This window comes from Helianthus annuus, chromosome 5, assembly GCF_002127325.2.
Source record: "Helianthus annuus cultivar XRQ/B chromosome 5, HanXRQr2.0-SUNRISE, whole genome shotgun sequence".
NCBI classification, from domain to species: Eukaryota; Viridiplantae; Streptophyta; class Magnoliopsida; order Asterales; family Asteraceae; genus Helianthus; species Helianthus annuus.
In genome coordinates, this window is record NC_035437.2 from 26070509 (window position 1) to 26088742 (window position 18234).

Here is an 18234-nt window from a genome sequence, read left to right on the forward strand (position 1 = left end):
TTTTACACAACTTACAAGTTCACATGTTTGCGATTTATACTTATTTTAGACTAGTTTGATGTTTGAATATTGAATATTGATGATTGGAAAATTGGTTGACTGAATTTTAAAAGAAAATGATACGCTTGTAAGCGTGGCCACCTCCAGTTACAGAGGAAACTCCGGCGAAATTTTTCCAGAAATATAACACTTGGAAATATTTTTTTGACAAGTGTTATGAATATATTTTTAACTTGTTTTTCCCAAACAAAATTCGCCATGATTTTTATTATAAAATAACCAAGTGTCGGAGGTGGATTTTCGTAAATAAAACTTGTTAAATATATATTTAGAATATATATTTCACAGCAAAACGCTTGTGTGATTTTATGATTATTTTGTGAACTATATGTATATTATTTTTAGAGTAAAAATAATATAACTTGAATACACTGAGAAGAAACGACTCCAAAATAATACCAACGCCTTCACAAATAAATATTTAAGTTACACCGGTATTGTTATTACACCACGAACTCTAAAATGTAGCTTATGTATTTTCGGAAAATACTCCTAGGTGTGTATTTTAATAAAGTATTATTTTGGAAATTGTATGGAATAAAATATAATATTTTTGGGAAAATATGTATATTTTGGAGATAGAATACTTTAGACAAGTGATTTAAAATATATTTTATTAAGTGAGACTTAAAAATATATTTTTGGAATTATAAAAACACACATGTATTAATACCCCCATCCTTGGGAAGGAATATTTATACAAAATAATTAAGAAGTGTAAACACGAAATAGTTGTCTATCTATTTCCCAAAGACGTTAAACCTTAAGCCAAGGCACGGCCGTCCGTCTAATAGAAATTAGTACGTGTAGGTCGTCACGCAGCAGGTTGATTGGGATTTACTATTTCGAGACGCACTTCTGTGAGTTCATGTCCCCCTTTTCTTTTAACTGTTTTCAGTTTTTATACTACGGGGGTGAAATACATGTTACTATGATTACGAATACTTTTTACATGGTATGGTTAGCGTAAGGAGGGTTACTACTTAGATCATGTGAGTGGGTAGGCGGAAACTGGAGGCCATTAATCCTCATTGTAGGACCGAGGGTCATTAGCGGTAGACCTATCTGGGTGTAGCGAGCCCAACTCCAGGCCCAACAGAACGGACCTCGGGGTGACTTTAATCCCGACGCAAAAATCTGCTAGGTTTGAATCTTCCTACTGCACTTCACACATATCATTGGCCTTGCAAACCAATGGTGATCTCATTTTCCTTATTTGCTACATACCAGGGATTTTTCATACTTACAAATGTATTACAAAGGTTTTACATACTCACTTTACATGAACTCGCTCAACATTTTTGTTGATTTTTCAAACTTACATGTATTTCAGGGAATTAGGGATCTGGCGAGGTGTGCTATGCCTTCATGCTGCGTAAGAGGAGTGATGTCATCCACATTTAGGGGTTGTGACTTTTGCCTGGACGAGTCACAAGTCTTAAACGGTGTTTATTTTATGTTTGTGGTTGTGTCTTATGAACAATGTTTTTATTTTGTTGGGTTGTAACTCGTTGCATGTGTCAACTTTAGCAATGTTGTCGTATTTTATCTTTTAAAACTTGAATCAATGGATGAACATCATGGTTTTATTTTCAAATAGCTTTGTTGTGGTTAAGCTATGGTATTAAGAAGTCACACCAAATAAACCCACGCTTCCGCAAAGCCAGGGTGTGACATTTGTGCTTGTTGCTCCCAACATGGTCTTTCCGATTGGGCTTTATGTGAGAAATTCTATAACGGTCTCACCCAAGAGACTCGTGATCGTTTCGATACTAATGCGGGGGGGGGGGGGGGGGGCATATGATGGGTATTCTTATAGTTGCTGAGTGTCTAGAGCGTTTTGAGGCATTTGCTCAGTCTCAATCGCAATCGCGAGCCGATCAGCGGTATCAAAGTGGTAATTCTAATACCACTACTAGTGCACACGCCCGAGGGGTGAACCATGTCACCATGGATCCTAGTTTAGCCGTTGTTTTGGAAAACATGTCTAGGGAACTTAAGGAAATTAAGGCTAAGGTAGACAAATGTGAGTATTGCCGAGGGGGTCACGATACGAGTGCGTGTCCATTGGTAGTTGGTGAGGAGCAAGTTGATTTCGTAGGAGGAGGTTTCGGTAGAGGTCAATCTAGCGGGTTTGGTAATAATAATTTTGTTTCGGGTTGGCATAATAATAATAATAATAATAATAATAATAATAATAATAATAATAATAATAATAATAATAATAATAATAGTAATAATAATAATAATAATAATTTTGCTAATAATAATAATAATAATAATTTTCGATCAAATGGACCCCCTGGTTTTCAAATAGCTCAAAATCCAAATAGAGGTCAAGGTTCACTTTTTGGTGGGGGTTCAAATGGGCAGTTCAACAAAGGGTTCAATGGGCAGGTCAAAGACGGGGGTCAAATAATCCGGTTCAAACAGGTCAAGGTTCAAGCTATGATTTAGGGGTTAGTCTAGAAAGAATGGAGTCCATGATGAGTCAATTAATTGTTAGGGATCAAACCACCCAAAAGACCCTTAGTGAACATGATCTCATGCTTAAGAACCACCAAGCTTCTTTTCAAGACCTCCAAAGGGTCGTAGGTGATATGTCTAGGAAGCTAGAAGAGAGATTACCCGGTCAGTTCGCGGGTAACACCCAACCGAACCCTAATGCCTATGCTAAAGCCATTACCACCCATAGTGGTAAAACCGTAGGGAACCCGAGCGTAGAGGAGAGAGTAGTCGATGAGGATGGAGATATTATTGATGAAGTGATTGAGATGGAGGCTCCCGGCAAAGTGCAAAAGAGGCTAAGCCCAGCAAGTACCGCACAGCCTGGTGAGTCTCAAGTTGAGAAGAAAGTTGAGAAAACCCCTATAGACGTTAGACCTTCACCTTTAGTAGACCATTCGTATATCCCGTTTCCCTCACGTCTTAAGAACCAAAAATACTCAAGGAAATACAGGCAATTTTTAGACATCTTAAAGCAATTGAAGATTAGTCTTCCGTTTATCGAGGCACTTCAATCGATACCTAAATACGCAAAATTCTTGAAAGATCTTCTTAGGAACAAAGAGAAGTTGGGGGAGTTGTCGAACGTTCCGTTGAATGGAGGGTGTTCCACCGTTGTGTTAAATAAGCTTCCCGAAAAGCATACCGATCCCGGTATTTTTACCATTCCTTGTCTATTCGGTAGTAATACCAACACTAGAGCTTTGGCCGACTTAGGCGCTAGCATCAATTTGATGCCCTTTTCTCTTTATGAGAAGCTGGACGTAGGAGAGCTTGCACCTAACCGAATGACATTATCCTTAGCCGATCGGTCCGTTAAATACCCTAGGGGCATAGTTGAGAACTTGCTAGTTAAGGTAGACAAATTCGTGTTTCCCGCCAATTTCGTCATTCTCGATATGGAAGCGGATGAGAGAGTCCCCATTATACTAGGTCATCCATTCTTGCGTACCGCTAAAGCTCTCATAGATGTTTACGATGGTAAGATCACCCTTAGGGTCGGTGAGGAGAGAGTTACTTTTGATATAGACCGTTCCATGAACCACCCGAGTGGTTCGGATGACTATAGTGGTCCTTGCCATTCCGTCTACTTCTTGAATTCGTTCATTTCGTGTGTCGATCATTGCTTAGAGTATATTAGTGGTGCGGACCTAGTGGTAGGAGAAAAGGTAGAAGAGGAGGTGAAGAGTGTAGATGAAGTTGAAGAGGAGGGGATTCCTTTAATCCCCGATGTGTTAGCGGTTAGTGATGACACCACCCAAACCCCACCCTTAAGCTTAAGGTACTTCCATCTCATCTAGAGTATGCTTTCTTAGGGGAGGGTTCCGAGCTACCCGTTATTATTTCATCCGCGTTAGAGGAAAGTGAGAAATTGAGGTTGTTGGATGTGTTGAGGGCCAACAAAGAGGCCATTGCATGGAGGTTGTCCGACATCAAGGGCATAAGCCCTTCTTATTGCACTCACCGGATACTCATGGAGGATGATTATAAACCGGTGGTGCAACCCCAAAGAAGGCTTAACCCCAACATGCAAGATGTAGTGAAGAAGGAGGTTCTTAAACTCCTAGATGCGGGGATGATCTATCCCATTTCCGATTCTCCATGGGTTAGTCCCACTCAGGTTGTCCCCAAGAAGGGGGGGATGACCGTTGTCATGAATGAAAAGAACGAGCTTATCCCTTCACGTACAGTCACGGGGTGGCACGTGTGCATCGACTACCGAAAGTTGAATGATGCCACCCGTAAAGACCACTTCCCATTGCCTTTCATAGATCAAATGTTGGAGCGTCTAGCCGGTCAACAATTCTATTGTTTTCTCGACGGCTTTTCCGGGTACTTCCAGATCCCCATAGCACCGGAGGATCAGGATAAGACCACGTTCACATGCCCCTATGGCACCTATGCGTACCGACGCATGCCATTTGGGTTATGTAACGCTCTAGCTACTTTTCAGCGGTGCATGGTTGTAGGATCGTTTTACCGACCAAATGAGTCAATCAGAGGCAATACACACTGTTTGAGAGGTGGAAACTAACAAACAGAGTAGAATCAGTGAAGAAAAGAGTAGAAACAGAGTTATTTCACTTTAAAACTATCTTCTCATTCAAATTAAACTTGATTGCACGGCAGGAATTCGACAGCACTTCGTGACACTGTAGCTAATTTCGTGCCAAATGAGAAGCTAACATCACATATATATAGGCCTTGTAATTCCGATTGAAACATACCAAGACAGTTCAAACGGAATTACCCAAGGTAATTCCGTGCGGAATTACACAGAACCATTACAAACGAAATTACATAGAAAACCCTAAACTTTGCATATTTGACACTTTTAACCCTATACATTATGACCTAGACTTAAGACGTAGGCTATAGACATCGTGCACTAACAAACTCCCCCTTGGATATTGCCAGAGTCTTTAGTCTGGTCTTCACCACTTTCATAGTGACTTGAACTTCTCTTCTCTCTGCTTTATTTTTTCAAATTTTCCCAGAAAGTCAAAATTTGAAATATAATTTTGATTTTAGGGGGAGAAAAATTTTAAAAAATTTGAAATTTTGAAAAAAAAATGATAAAATCTAAAAGGCCAAAAACATTGAAAAAATCAAAAACGAGTTTGTTGTGAAAAAAGAGGAAATGATAGTACATCAGTGGACAATCATAATACGCTAAAGAAATGGAAAGTTAAAATGTGATAAACGGTCTCACTAAAGATGTGACGATAGGCTCAGCTAGACTAGTTGATTTGCGATAACGTTACAAACTTAAATGAAAAAGTCTAAGTTCTAGTGGGAAACGCAGTTGAAAGCATAGTACTTAGTTTTATCCTTCATGACTGTGTATCTACTCAGTAATCGCTGAATGCTAAAAGAGTATAAAAACCTGTCAGTTTGTGAACTTTCACAACTTGCTGAAAAAGTCTCTGTGATTGTGCATTTCTTTTTGCAAAGATTTAAACTTGTTTGATTTCTTTATTTTGTTTAAGCATTGGACATCCTCTGCGTATACGTGAGTATCGAACTGGAAGTTAGTACCTGAACGTTCTGCTTTATTTTTCTTGGTGTTTCATTTAAATCTTGGATCACCTCTACGTATATGTGAATATCGATCTGGTGGTTAAGATCTAAGCATATTCAACTTGTTTTTATTTCTTATTTTGCTTAAACAATGGACTTTCTCTGCGTATAGAAAGATCGACCTGATTGTTAATGTTTAAACATTCTGCGTTGTTTTCGCACATATCACAGTTGATGAAAGTTTAAAGGCATTACTTGAGTTAGTATAATGCATGATGAGGATATATGCTGAGATCGTGGGGTCCATAAGAATTTAGTGCAAAATTAATATATCTTAACATATCGGTAAGCATTTTGAAAGTTTTTAGATTGAGTTTATGAGGACAACAATATCGTCAATCTAAGTGAATCGTTTAGAACTTAAAGTCTAAAAAGGTCAACGGTGCTAGTGATTTGTCATAAACTGATATGATCCTCTTACACAAACTCACAAAAATATTGTCTGTAAATATTTCTTTACTGCTTTTCATTAAAATCTAAAATCCAAAAAGAATGTGTTTTAGCATAAATTTTTGAAAAATCAAAAAGATTTTACTTCATCTTATTTTCGACAATTGATGTTGAAAAGCTGATTTTCAAAAATTCCAAGTGCTAAACATGATGAACGATAGTGGGTTGGGAGAGTTTGTTTGTGATGAGAAATGATTTTGAAACTTGAATTTCAAAATGAAAATTTAAAAATCGATAAGTTGGATAATCAAGGTTATTAATTTGTACTTGATCATCTGTGAGGGTTACTGATTTTTATCATGCTTAAAAGTCAAATATGATAATAGACATTTATATGTTTAGAAAACTCTCACCGGTCAAATCTGAATATTTGAATAATGATAAGATTTGACAGGAAGCTAAATGAAAAAGGGGAGCAAGATTAAGCGTCAAATCTTAGAAATTCGGGGCATCATTCAAGGGGGCGACTGTGGTTTCACTTGAAGATGTTATCCAAGGCAGTTCAAGACTAAACATCACAGATTTCTAGCTATGTCCAAGGGGGAGATTGTTAGTGCACTATGTGTGTGGCCATAGATAGAAATCTAACTGTACATGTAAAGTCTAGTATCTTGAGTTTGTAAAATACCGGGCAGAGGTTTCGCTAGGTTTCACTAGGTGTCGTTAGGCAATGTCAGGTCAGTATACGGTATGGCACGATGTGAAGAAACTGAGCAAGATCCAAAGTGATGTCATCATTATGCAATGATGACATCATATTCAATATTATATGCGCGAAATGTCAGTATACATTTGTTTTCGTACGAAATAACAAGAATGCATGGAGTTCAGTTTCGCACGGAATTGGGAGGGTCACATTCATATGAAATCATGCAACTATAAATATCAGTAATTCATTTCACACGGAATTAGTGATCGGAGAACATTTTCACACAGTTCATAACCGTTCATATCCTTCAAGCACAAGTTGATCAGATCTTCATCTAAACACTCCGATTACATCACGTTGATTAGATTTTGAGTGTTCTTTGTAGAGATCAAGTCGAAACTCTGTACGGTTGTCGTTGTTACATAATAAAATGTTGTTTAATTACGTCTTCGCGCAAGATTACGGTTCGATTTAACGGTTTCCGCACGTTAAATCGAATTCATCGCAGATCTAATGATCGTTTACGATCCGATCCTGTACTCACAATGGTCGCCATATTTTAGGATATGATAGAGAGTTCCATGGAGGTTTTCATGGACGATTTTTCAGTTTATGGTGACTCTTTCGATGCGTGTTTGAAGAACTTGGAGAGGATGTTGAAGCGGTGTGTGGAGACGAAGCTTATGCTAAACTGGGAGAAGTCTCACTTCATGGTGACGGAAGGTATTGTGTTAGGGAATAAGATCTCTAGGGAGGGTATTGAGGTAGATCGTGCGAAAATAGATACCATTAGTAGGTTACCTCCGCCCACGAGTGTGAAGTCGATTAGGAGTTTTCTAGGGCATGCGGGCTTCTATAGACGCTTTATTAGGGATTTCTCAAAAATCACCCGCCCCATGACCCGTTTGCTAGAGAAAGATGTTCCATTCGTCTTCGACGAGGAGTGTCTTAAAGCCTTCAACTTCTTGAAGGAACAGTTGGTTAGTGCACCTATTCTTATCTCGCCCGACTGGAGCTTACCGTTTGAGCTAATGTGAGATGCGAGTGACTATGCCGTTGGAGCGGTATTAGGACAAAGAAAGGATAAGCACTTCCACCCCATCTACTACGCGAGCAAAACGCTCAATGATGCTCAAGAAAACTACATTACCACGGAAAAAGAACTTCTAGCCGTAGTTTTCACTTTTGATAAATTCCGCTCGTACCTAGTTCTTTCCAAGACTATAGTCTTCACCGATCATTCCGCGTTGCGCTTTCTTTTCCAAAAGAAAGATGCTAAACCCCGACTCATTCGGTGGATTCTTTTGCTTAGCGAGTTCGATATTGAGATTAGGGACAAGAGAGGGGACGAGAATGTGGCGGCCGATCATTTATCGCGTCTAGAGGATCCCAAGAGAGAAGAGATTCGTGAGGAGGAGATTGGAGACACGTTCCCTCATGAGTCTATAGAGTTTGTTGAGGCCGAGAAAGAAGGATTGCCATGGTTTTGCGACTTAGCGAATTATCTCTCTAGTGGCAATGTTGTGAGAGGGATGTCTACAGAACAAAGGAAGCGATTCATTAGCGAGGCGAGAAAGTATGTTTGGGACGATCCTTTTCTCTTTAGGATAGGAGGAGATAGAATACTTAGACGTTGTGTGTCGAGATAGGAGGGGTGGAATATCATAAAACATGTGCATGAAGGCCACACGGGAGGACATCATGGTGCACACAAGACCACCCAAAAGGTACTCGATTGCGGTTTTTATTGGCCTACCGTACTTAGAGATGCCGTTGAGTTCGTGAAGATGTGTGATGCATGTCAACGAACCGGCAGTATTTCCGCCAAAGATGAGATGCCTCAAAACCCATACAAGTAGTAGAGGTTTTTGACGTTTGGGGCATCGATTTCATGGGACCTTTCCCAAACTCCAAAGGAAACCGTTACATACTCGTGGCGATTGACTACGTGTCTAAATGGGTTAAGGCTCAAGCTCTTCCCACAAATGAAGCCCAGGTAGTGTTGAAATTTCTTAAGAAGCTCTTCTCCCGATTCGGTACACCTAAAGCCTTAATTAGTGACCGTGGCACTCACTTTTGCAATGCATTGATGGAGAAATTGCTTGCACGCTACGGTGTCACTCATCGTTTGTCTACCGCATATCATCCACAAACAAGTGGACAAGTGGAGAATGCGAATTGCGGTATTAAATGAATCTTAGAGAAAACAGTTGGTAAAAATAGGAAGGATTGGTCCGACAAGCTAGACAATGCATTGTGGGCGTTTAGAACCGCCTACAAGACACCCTTAGGAACTACACCTTTCATGATCGTCTACGGAAAACCTTGTCACCTTCCCGTAGAGTTAGAGCGTAGAGCGCTTTAGGCATTGAAATCCGTTAATTTAGACTTGACCGAAGCCGCTAGGAAGCGATTCTTTCAAATTCATGAGCTTGAGGAGCTTAGGGATACGACGTATGCTAGATCGTTGGGAATCAAGGAGAAAACGAAGGTGTTACATGATAAGAAGTTGAGAAAAGTGAAGGAGTTTAGCAAAGGCGACAAAGTGCTTCTTTATAATTCAAGGTTGAAGCTCTTTGCGGGTAAATTGAAATCGAAGTGGTCGGGACCGTATATGGTTCATTATGTGTTTCCGCATGGAGCGGTGGAGATCATGGATGAGACGGATGGCCGTAGTTGGAAGGTGAACGGCCATCGTTTGAAACATTACATTGGAGGAGCGATAAACAAGAACGAGAGGGAGGAAACTCCTCTCGAAATCCCACCTAAAGCCGCCAACTAATGTTTTGGGTGAAAACCCAAGTGTATATTTTGTATCGTTTGTATCTTCATTTATTTTTCGTAATTTTTAGTAGCTAACAGTTGTTTTTCGTAGTTTTTCGGGTCCTTGTTTGTGTTTTGAGTCATTTGCAGGAGTACATTACCGAGGATTTGCAGGAAATTGCGAGAGAAATTAAGGTTCCAGGTGAGATTTTATACTTAGAAAAATTTTGGGTGATTTTTGATGGGTTGAAAAAAAAAAGGAAAACTCAAATTTTTCGGAATTATATATCGTGGTGGCGGGCCGCCACCCACTTCAGATATTTCTCGCGGCCGCCAGAAGCCATGTCTGTAGCCCACAAATATAAAAACACCTAACTTTGTGTTTTTTTTGGAAATTTATATCGTGCTGGCGGGCCGCCACTGTTGGTGCATTTCATCTGTTGATTTCGTCTTGGATCAAGTCTTAGTCTTAGAATATTATTTTAGGGCTCATTGTACGAGAAATCATGAGATTGTACGTGTTTAGAATGTTAGGTTCGCTTATATGGCTTATTTGTGAGGAGATCCGCTTATTTGACCATATGAGGTTCGCTTATATGGACATGTCCATATAAGCGAACCAAGCTGGTCTTATAAGCGAACCATGGAGGCTATAAATATGTAGCTTGAGCGAATCTGTAAGTGGAACGGGTGTTGGTCTTGTTTGGTTAGGCGAAGCCCTGCCAATTTGTCTCCAGAGCTTGTAAACAGTTGATTAATCAATAAACGAGACATAAAATAGTGAAATCAAGCTGAGCGAAGACCGAATCAATGAATTCCGCCTCTGATTCTGTCTAAGCACTCTTCTGAACGACTCGTCGGATTTGAAAACGATCCTACAAGTGGTATCAGAGCTCAGGAGGAAGAGTTCTTATCGTTTAGATTGATTTTCGCTCAAAATTCTGTTTTCTACACCTTCTTTCATCAGTTCAGGGAGTTTTACCGGATAAAATTGGACCAAAAGTTCACAGATTGAGTGTTATTGAACATAGACAAATCCTGGAAAATTTTGGACCAAATTACGGACTAAAAATGGGTCAAGATTGCTTCGAACTGAGGTTCGCTTATTCAGACTGAGAATAGGTTCGCTTATTTGGACACTTTGTAGTAGGTTCGCTCCAAATAGCACCTAGGTTCACTCAAACAGATCCGCTTTTAGATACAGGTCCGCTCTAAATTGCACCTAGTTTCGCTCTAGAGTACATCTTTCAGGTTCGCTCTTTGGGTTGTTGAACTGGTTCGCTTTTTGGGAGTTTATTTCTGGTTCGCTTTTAGGGTATTTGTCAGGTTCGCTCTTGGGTACATCAATCTGGTTCGCTTTTAGGTATTGTTTCCGGTTCGCTCATAAGCTCAAAAGGTAGGTCCGTTCAACCGGTTCTGATTCGCTCGACCGGTTCGCTTATTTGAACAATTGTTGGTTCGCTTTTGTGGACCTGATTAGATTCGCTCATTTGATCATTACTGTTTCGCTTTTGTGATTAACAAAGATTTGTCGGGAATATTTGCAAAATGGCATTGAGGTTTGATGAACAAGAAAACAATAAGCTTGAAGATTTTAATAATTGGTATATGAAAAATATGGATACCGATTATAGAAATGTGAGTTCAGATATTTGGGCTAAAAGTTTTGAACTATTCATATGTCAAAAGGATGAAACGTTGAATGAGATAGAAACACGGTTTAAAATTTTAACGGACAATATGTGGAGAAAGGGTATTAGAAGGTCAAATGATGAACTAATATCGAAATTGACAACTGCATTACCTGCTAAATGGGATGAATTCATGGTTGAGCTAAAAAGGAAAGATTTTTTTCAAGAGCTTTATCCACATCAGTTCTTTAATGAGGTTAATGCAGAGTTTCGTAAGGAAGATAAGAAAAGGAGGGACTTTTTGAACGTAATGGAAAAGAATTTAAATAAATTGGAGTTGGATGTACTTATTGAAGTTGATAAAAGAATTTGTGGATTTCTTGCAACAAAGAGTACTCTGAAATATGATATCAAAAGGAAATGTTATATTGATGATAGTATGAATCCTTTTGATTTTGTTAAACTCTTTCGTGCAGGAACATACAAGATGGAAACAAAGGATACTCCAAAGAATGAGGAATCTGTAGAGTCTGGATCTTCATGTTCTGCATCAGTGTGCTCAAAATGTGGCAGCTTCAAGACTGAAAATGACAAACTTTTGAAGGATGCGGAAAGTTTGACATTGGAAGTTAAGAAGTTAGAAGATGTGAAGCAGGCTGATGATACGCAGATTCTTATTTTGAAAGAAAATTGTGAGAAACTGAAGGTTGAAAATGACAAACTGTTAAGTAATTTGAACAGTTTGACATTTGAAAACAAGAAGTTAAAAGAAAAAGAAAAAGTTTTTGAAGAGAAAATGAAGCTTTTTGAAATTGAAAAATCAAGAAGTGAAAAAGAATTTCAAAATCAAATGAAAATTCTTGAAGATGGGAGAAATGTTTTTAGTCAAAACAACATTGAAAAGCAAAAATTGATCAATTCCCATCTTCAGAAAATTATTAAACTTGAAAAAGAAAATGAATGTGCTAGAAAGAAAATCAAAGAGTTAGAAAAAGAGTTTGAAAGCAAAAAGAAATCGTCAGAAGATGAGGATTTCTGGATTAAGCTTGAAAATAAAAATCTGAAAGCAAATGAATCAAAACTTCAAGAACAGATAAAAGTTTTGGAAAATGAAAGGTCTGTTCTTGAAAATTTGAAAAATGAGAATGCAGATTCAATCAAGTCTCATCTTGTTAAAATTTATCAGCTTGAAAATGAAGCTAAAAGTTTCAGAAGCAAGATTGATGAACTTGAGAAGAAATTGATAGGTTTTGGGACTACATCAGACAGTTTGAAGTTTCCTTGTCCAAAACCAATCAATTCAGTTCCAATAAGTGACGATGTCACAAACTTTGACAATGTCAAAGTTGAAAATTGCGATGAGAAATCTGATGATGTATATGAAAAATTAGAAAAACAAAAATTGTTTTTGAAATTAAAAGAAAAATTTCAGAAAACTGTTCTACAATCGACTGAAAAGGGAGAGTGCTCTAAGCAAAAACCTTTGAAGAAGAAAGTGGAACAGAAGCAAAAAGATAATAAAAGTTCATCAGATCGATCATCCAATCGCAATGAAAAATTACAAAAAATAAAAAATGAAAACTAAAAAATTGTTAGTAATAAGTGGTGCAGGTTGGACCACAGTGCTTCAAAGCCAAATTCAGCAAATTTGAGAAAGGAATATCACCAAGCCAAACAATGCTTTGATCTGAGCGTTTGGACTCAAAATGGTGATTGGTACGATAACAGAGTGTGTTACAGCTGCGGATATCACGGACACATTGCTGTTAACTGCCAGTATTGGAGTTATGAGACCAGGAGGTGCTTTAACTGCAACATCAAAGGTCACATTACCAGAGATTGCCCAAGGAGATCGAATGAAAGATTGAGGGTTAATTCTCAGAAAGTGGCAAGAATTCCAGTCAAGGTCATGCCCAAAGAACTGAAAGTTCAAGAACCAAAAGTTGAAAAACCAAAAGTTCAAGAACAGAAAGTTCAACAGACGAAAGTGAAGCTTTCACAGGGGCAGAAAGACCGACTGAGGAAGAAGAGGAAGAAAGCTCGAGAATATCTAGAGAAGATTTTGTCCTCGGGTTCATCCGTTGGAAAGAATAAAAGTTCTGATGAATCAACTCCCTCAGTTGCTAAGTCAAGCAAGATGAATTCATCAGATACAAATCTGAGGACAAAAGAGGAAAAGAGGAAGAAGAAAATGGTCGGCGATGAATCTGACAGGTCAAAGTCAGACAAGCCACCTGCAGGCAATGATTCTGGTTCGTCGAAGCCAGAGGAGCCATTGGTTGAGGTAAAAAAGGAGAATTCTGGTTTAACAATGGATGATGCAAATTTTCCACCATTGTTGAATAAGAATTCGAAATCACTCAAGGACCGTCAGGCTTGGGTGAATCTGTTTAAATGAAAAACCTGACTTGTCGGAGATCCCAAATTGGTATCGTGGATCATGAATCGGCATCCTTCTTAATCTGTGTTTGAGGTTTTGTAGGACTTGCCGGAACTCCCAGGTTTGTAAGCGAGGAGTAGGAATCGGCACCTTGAGAATTCAACCTATAAAAGATGGTAATTGGTTGAAAAACAGGTTTGAAAAGCTTAATTGCTAAATCTACAAGTGGTTGTATGTTTGTGGTTGTTAAAAGTGGTTCAGAATGAGAACCGGTTGATCTTACAAGTGGTTAAATCAAGGTCATTAAATTGAACTTGAGTTGACTATTATTCAGAAGATTGATAAAACAATGTTATGATTGGATCCCCAATTTTACAAAAGGTAAAAACAACTAAACTTATTTTCCGGAAAAACCATTCTGATTAAAACAAACTTAAGTGTTTTGAAATCATTATGGGAAAATAGTTTGTTGTGAGGGGGAGTTCTGATTGTTTACGCCATGTGGATGGAGAATTAATGCGATTCTCATCAAGTTGTCAACTTTGTACAGTTTGTTTCGAATTTTCTCAGAAAATAAAAATTGAAACATATTTTGATTTTAGGGGGAGAAAAATTTAAAAAAAAATAGAAAATTTGAAAATGTCAAAAACATTGAAAAATTAAGAATGAGTTTTGGTGCAAATAGGGGAAATGACATCAGCTAGACTGGCACAGTACGCTAAAGATTTGTAATGTATAAATGCAATTAAGCAGTCTCGCTAAAGATGTGTCGGTAGGTTTTCACAGAATTAGTAGATCAGTTTGGGATATAAACATAAATTTCACTTACGTCTACGTGGGGAACACCTCCAGGATATATAGGTAACCCTTGAAATCTAGTTTGAAGGGTCCCGTATTCTGAGATACTAGGTCTTTATGCTCAATGATATCTGGGGTATTATCCCGGGACTTCTGCTGTATGGAAGTACTGACCTAGTCCCTGGATAATACTTTCTGCAAAAAGCTTTGAAATATAAGCTAGCCCTCAGCAATCTGATTAAACAATAAAATTGATAATCTTTGCTGTTGTAAAAAAGATCCTCTAAAGGGGACCCACCTTAAAGTCGAAGCCGTCATCTCTTTGCGTATACGGAAGTATCGACCTGAGCTCTATCGACCTGAGATATCAGCTGTGGTATACTCACCTATAAGACTGAATACTGGGGTCTGGATACGGGAGTATATACTGAGGTGGGACACATGTAGATGTTTTAAGTTCTAAAACACTAAATCTGTATTCCGAACGAGTTGAACATTTTGTGAGAATTTAAGTGGATCAATATATCGACAATCAACGCGAACTGTTTAAAAGCTTAAAATGAATTAACAGCTTAACGGTGCTAGTGTTTAGTCAGCAGCTGATATGATCCTCTTGCACGAACTCACAAAAATATGTTTGTATATATTTCATTTCTGCATTTTAATTTCTGTCGTTGCATTTGTGTTTCATATTTGAAAAATCCAAAAAGATTTTCGACAACTGATGTTGAAGAGCTGAAATTCAAAATTTCAAAGGCTAAACATGATGATCAGAGGCTTGGTTAAAGTGTTTTGAAATGGTTAATCAGATTTTGGAAAGTTTAATAAATTGTTAAATGTGAAAAATTCTTGAATATTCTTAAATGATCAGTTGATTCATTAAGTTGAATCGCAATTGTGTTTGTTTGTGATAGATTGTTTGAGTTGTGCAGGTTTCTGATCCTGTTGCTACGGAAAGCCAGGAGATACATCAGAACCTGAGAAGAAGTTTAAACTGATAAAGCCAGGAGTTGATTTCAATGGTGATAACGATTTCCGAACGGCGATCCCAGCATGATGATAGGGGGAGTCTGATGAAAGTTAGAGCCAGAGAAAGATCTGGGTACATAATTCCAGGAGATTTCCTGAAGAAGACCAACATTGAAGAGCCTAGACATTGATCAAGACTAAAGAATTACAGGTAGGAAGCAGCCAAAGAGTTGATGAACGACTCCATCAACATCTGAGGGGGAATCTGTTGGTGCATTTCATCTATTGATTTCGTCTTGGATCAACTCTTAGTCTTAGAATATTATTTTAGGGCTCATTGTACAAGAAATCATGAGATTGTACGTGTTTAGAATGTTAGGTTCGCTTATATGGCTTATTTGTGAGGAGATCCGCTTATTTGACCATATGAGGTTCGCTTATATGGACATGTCCATATAAGCGAACCAAGCTGGTCTTATAAGCGAACCATGGAGGCTATAAATAGGTAGCTTGAGCGAATCTGTAAGTGGAACGGGTGTTGGTCTTGTTTGGTTAGGCGAAGCCCTGCCAATTTGTCTCCAGAGCTTGTAAACAGTTGATTAATCAATAAACGAGACATAAAATAGTGAAATCAAGCTGAGCGAAGACCGAATCAATGAATTCCGCCTCTGATTCTGTCTAAGCACTCTTCTGAACGACTCGTCAGATCTGAAAACGATCCTACAGCCACCCACCTCTCCTGCTACTCGCGGCCGCCAGCACGTAAGGTGTTTTTTCGATCCTTTCTCACTCGGTGGCGCCTCGCCACCCACCACCTGATGTTCTAGCGGCCCGCCAGAGCACACATCCGACGCCGAGAATTTTTTTAAAACCCTAAATTTTCTTCTCTTCGACCTATTTCTCCACTATCAGTCGCCGATAAACCCCTACACCCACCATATTATCATCGATAACCTCCATGATCATTTATCGCGTCTAGAGGATCCCAAGAGAGAAGAGATTCGTGAGGAGGAGATTGGAGACACGTTCCCTCATGAGTCTATAGAGTTTGTTGAGGCCGAGAAAGAAGGATTGCCATGGTTTTGCGACTTAGCGAATTATCTCTCTAGTGGCAATGTTGTGAGAGGGATGTCTACAGAACAAAGGAAGCGATTCATTAGCGAGGCGAGAAAGTATGTTTGGGACGATCCTTTTCTCTTTAGGATAGGAGGAGATAGAATACTTAGACGTTGTGTGTCGAGATAGGAGGGGTGGAATATCATAAAACATGTGCATGAAGGCCACACGGGAGGACATCATGGTGCACACAAGACCACCCAAAAGGTACTCGATTGCGGTTTTTATTGGCCTACCGTACTTAGAGATGCCGTTGAGTTCGTGAAGATGTGTGATGCATGTCAACGAACCGGCAGTATTTCCGCCAAAGATGAGATGCCTCAAAACCCATACAAGTAGTAGAGGTTTTTGACGTTTGGGGCATCGATTTCATGGGACCTTTCCCAAACTCCAAAGGAAACCGTTACATACTCGTGGCGATTGACTACGTGTCTAAATGGGTTAAGGCTCAAGCTCTTCCCACAAATGAAGCCCAGGTAGTGTTGAAATTTCTTAAGAAGCTCTTCTCCCGATTCGGTACACCTAAAGCCTTAATTAGTGACCGTGGCACTCACTTTTGCAATGCATTGATGGAGAAATTGCTTGCACGCTACGGTGTCACTCATCGTTTGTCTACCGCATATCATCCACAAACAAGTGGACAAGTGGAGAATGCGAATTGCGGTATTAAATGAATCTTAGAGAAAACAGTTGGTAAAAATAGGAAGGATTGGTCCGACAAGCTAGACAATGCATTGTGGGCGTTTAGAACCGCCTACAAGACACCCTTAGGAACTACACCTTTCATGATCGTCTACGGAAAACCTTGTCACCTTCCCGTAGAGTTAGAGCGTAGAGCGCTTTAGGCATTGAAATCCGTTAATTTAGACTTGACCGAAGCCGCTAGGAAGCGATTCTTTCAAATTCATGAGCTTGAGGAGCTTAGGGATACGACGTATGCTAGATCGTTGGGAATCAAGGAGAAAACGAAGGTGTTACATGATAAGAAGTTGAGAAAAGTGAAGGAGTTTAGCAAAGGCGACAAAGTGCTTCTTTATAATTCAAGGTTGAAGCTCTTTGCGGGTAAATTGAAATCGAAGTGGTCGGGACCGTATATGGTTCATTATGTGTTTCCGCATGGAGCGGTGGAGATCATGGATGAGACGGATGGCCGTAGTTGGAAGGTGAACGGCCATCGTTTGAAACATTACATTGGAGGAGCGATAAACAAGAACGAGAGGGAGGAAACTCCTCTCGAAATCCCACCTAAAGCCGCCAACTAATGTTTTGGGTGAAAACCCAAGTGTATATTTTGTATCGTTTGTATCTTCATTTATTTTTCGTAATTTTTAGTAGCTAACAGTTGTTTTTCGTAGTTTTTCGGGTCCTTGTTTGTGTTTTGAGTCATTTGCAGGAGTACATTACCGAGGATTTGCAGGAAATTGCGAGAGAAATTAAGGTTCCAGGTGAGATTTTATACTTAGAAAAATTTTGGGTGATTTTTGATGGGTTGAAAAAAAAAAGGAAAACTCAAATTTTTCGGAATTATATATCGTGGTGGCGGGCCGCCACCCACTTCAGATATTTCTCGCGGCCGCCAGAAGCCATGTCTGTAGCCCACAAATATAAAAACACCTAACTTTGTGTTTTTTTTGGAAATTTATATCGTGCTGGCGGGCCGCCACTGTTGGTGCATTTGTAGGACTTGCCGGAACTCCCAGGTTTGTAAGCGAGGAGTAGGAATCGGCACCTTGAGAATTCAACCTATAAAAGATGGTAATTGGTTGAAAAACAGGTTTGAAAAGCTTAATTGCTAAATCTACAAGTGGTTGTATGTTTGTGGTTGTTAAAAG

General features: G+C 39.1%; 2 protein-coding genes across 2 annotated transcripts; both read left to right on the forward strand.

The window, feature by feature from the left end:
• Nucleotides 1-8636: 8636 nt before the first annotated feature.
• On the forward strand, nucleotides 8637-9527 carry LOC110942848. The gene is made up of 2 exons (XM_022184610.1): nucleotides 8637-8928; nucleotides 9133-9527. Exons 1-2 carry the CDS (start codon nucleotides 8637-8639, stop codon nucleotides 9525-9527), a joined length of 687 nt encoding a protein of 228 aa, XP_022040302.1.
• Nucleotides 9528-16773: 7246 nt separating this feature from the next.
• Nucleotides 16774-17664, forward strand: LOC110942849. The gene is made up of 2 exons (XM_022184611.1): nucleotides 16774-17065; nucleotides 17270-17664. The coding sequence occupies exons 1-2, from the start codon at nucleotides 16774-16776 to the stop codon at nucleotides 17662-17664; spliced, it is 687 nt and encodes a 228-aa protein (XP_022040303.1).
• Nucleotides 17665-18234: the final 570 nt, after the last annotated feature.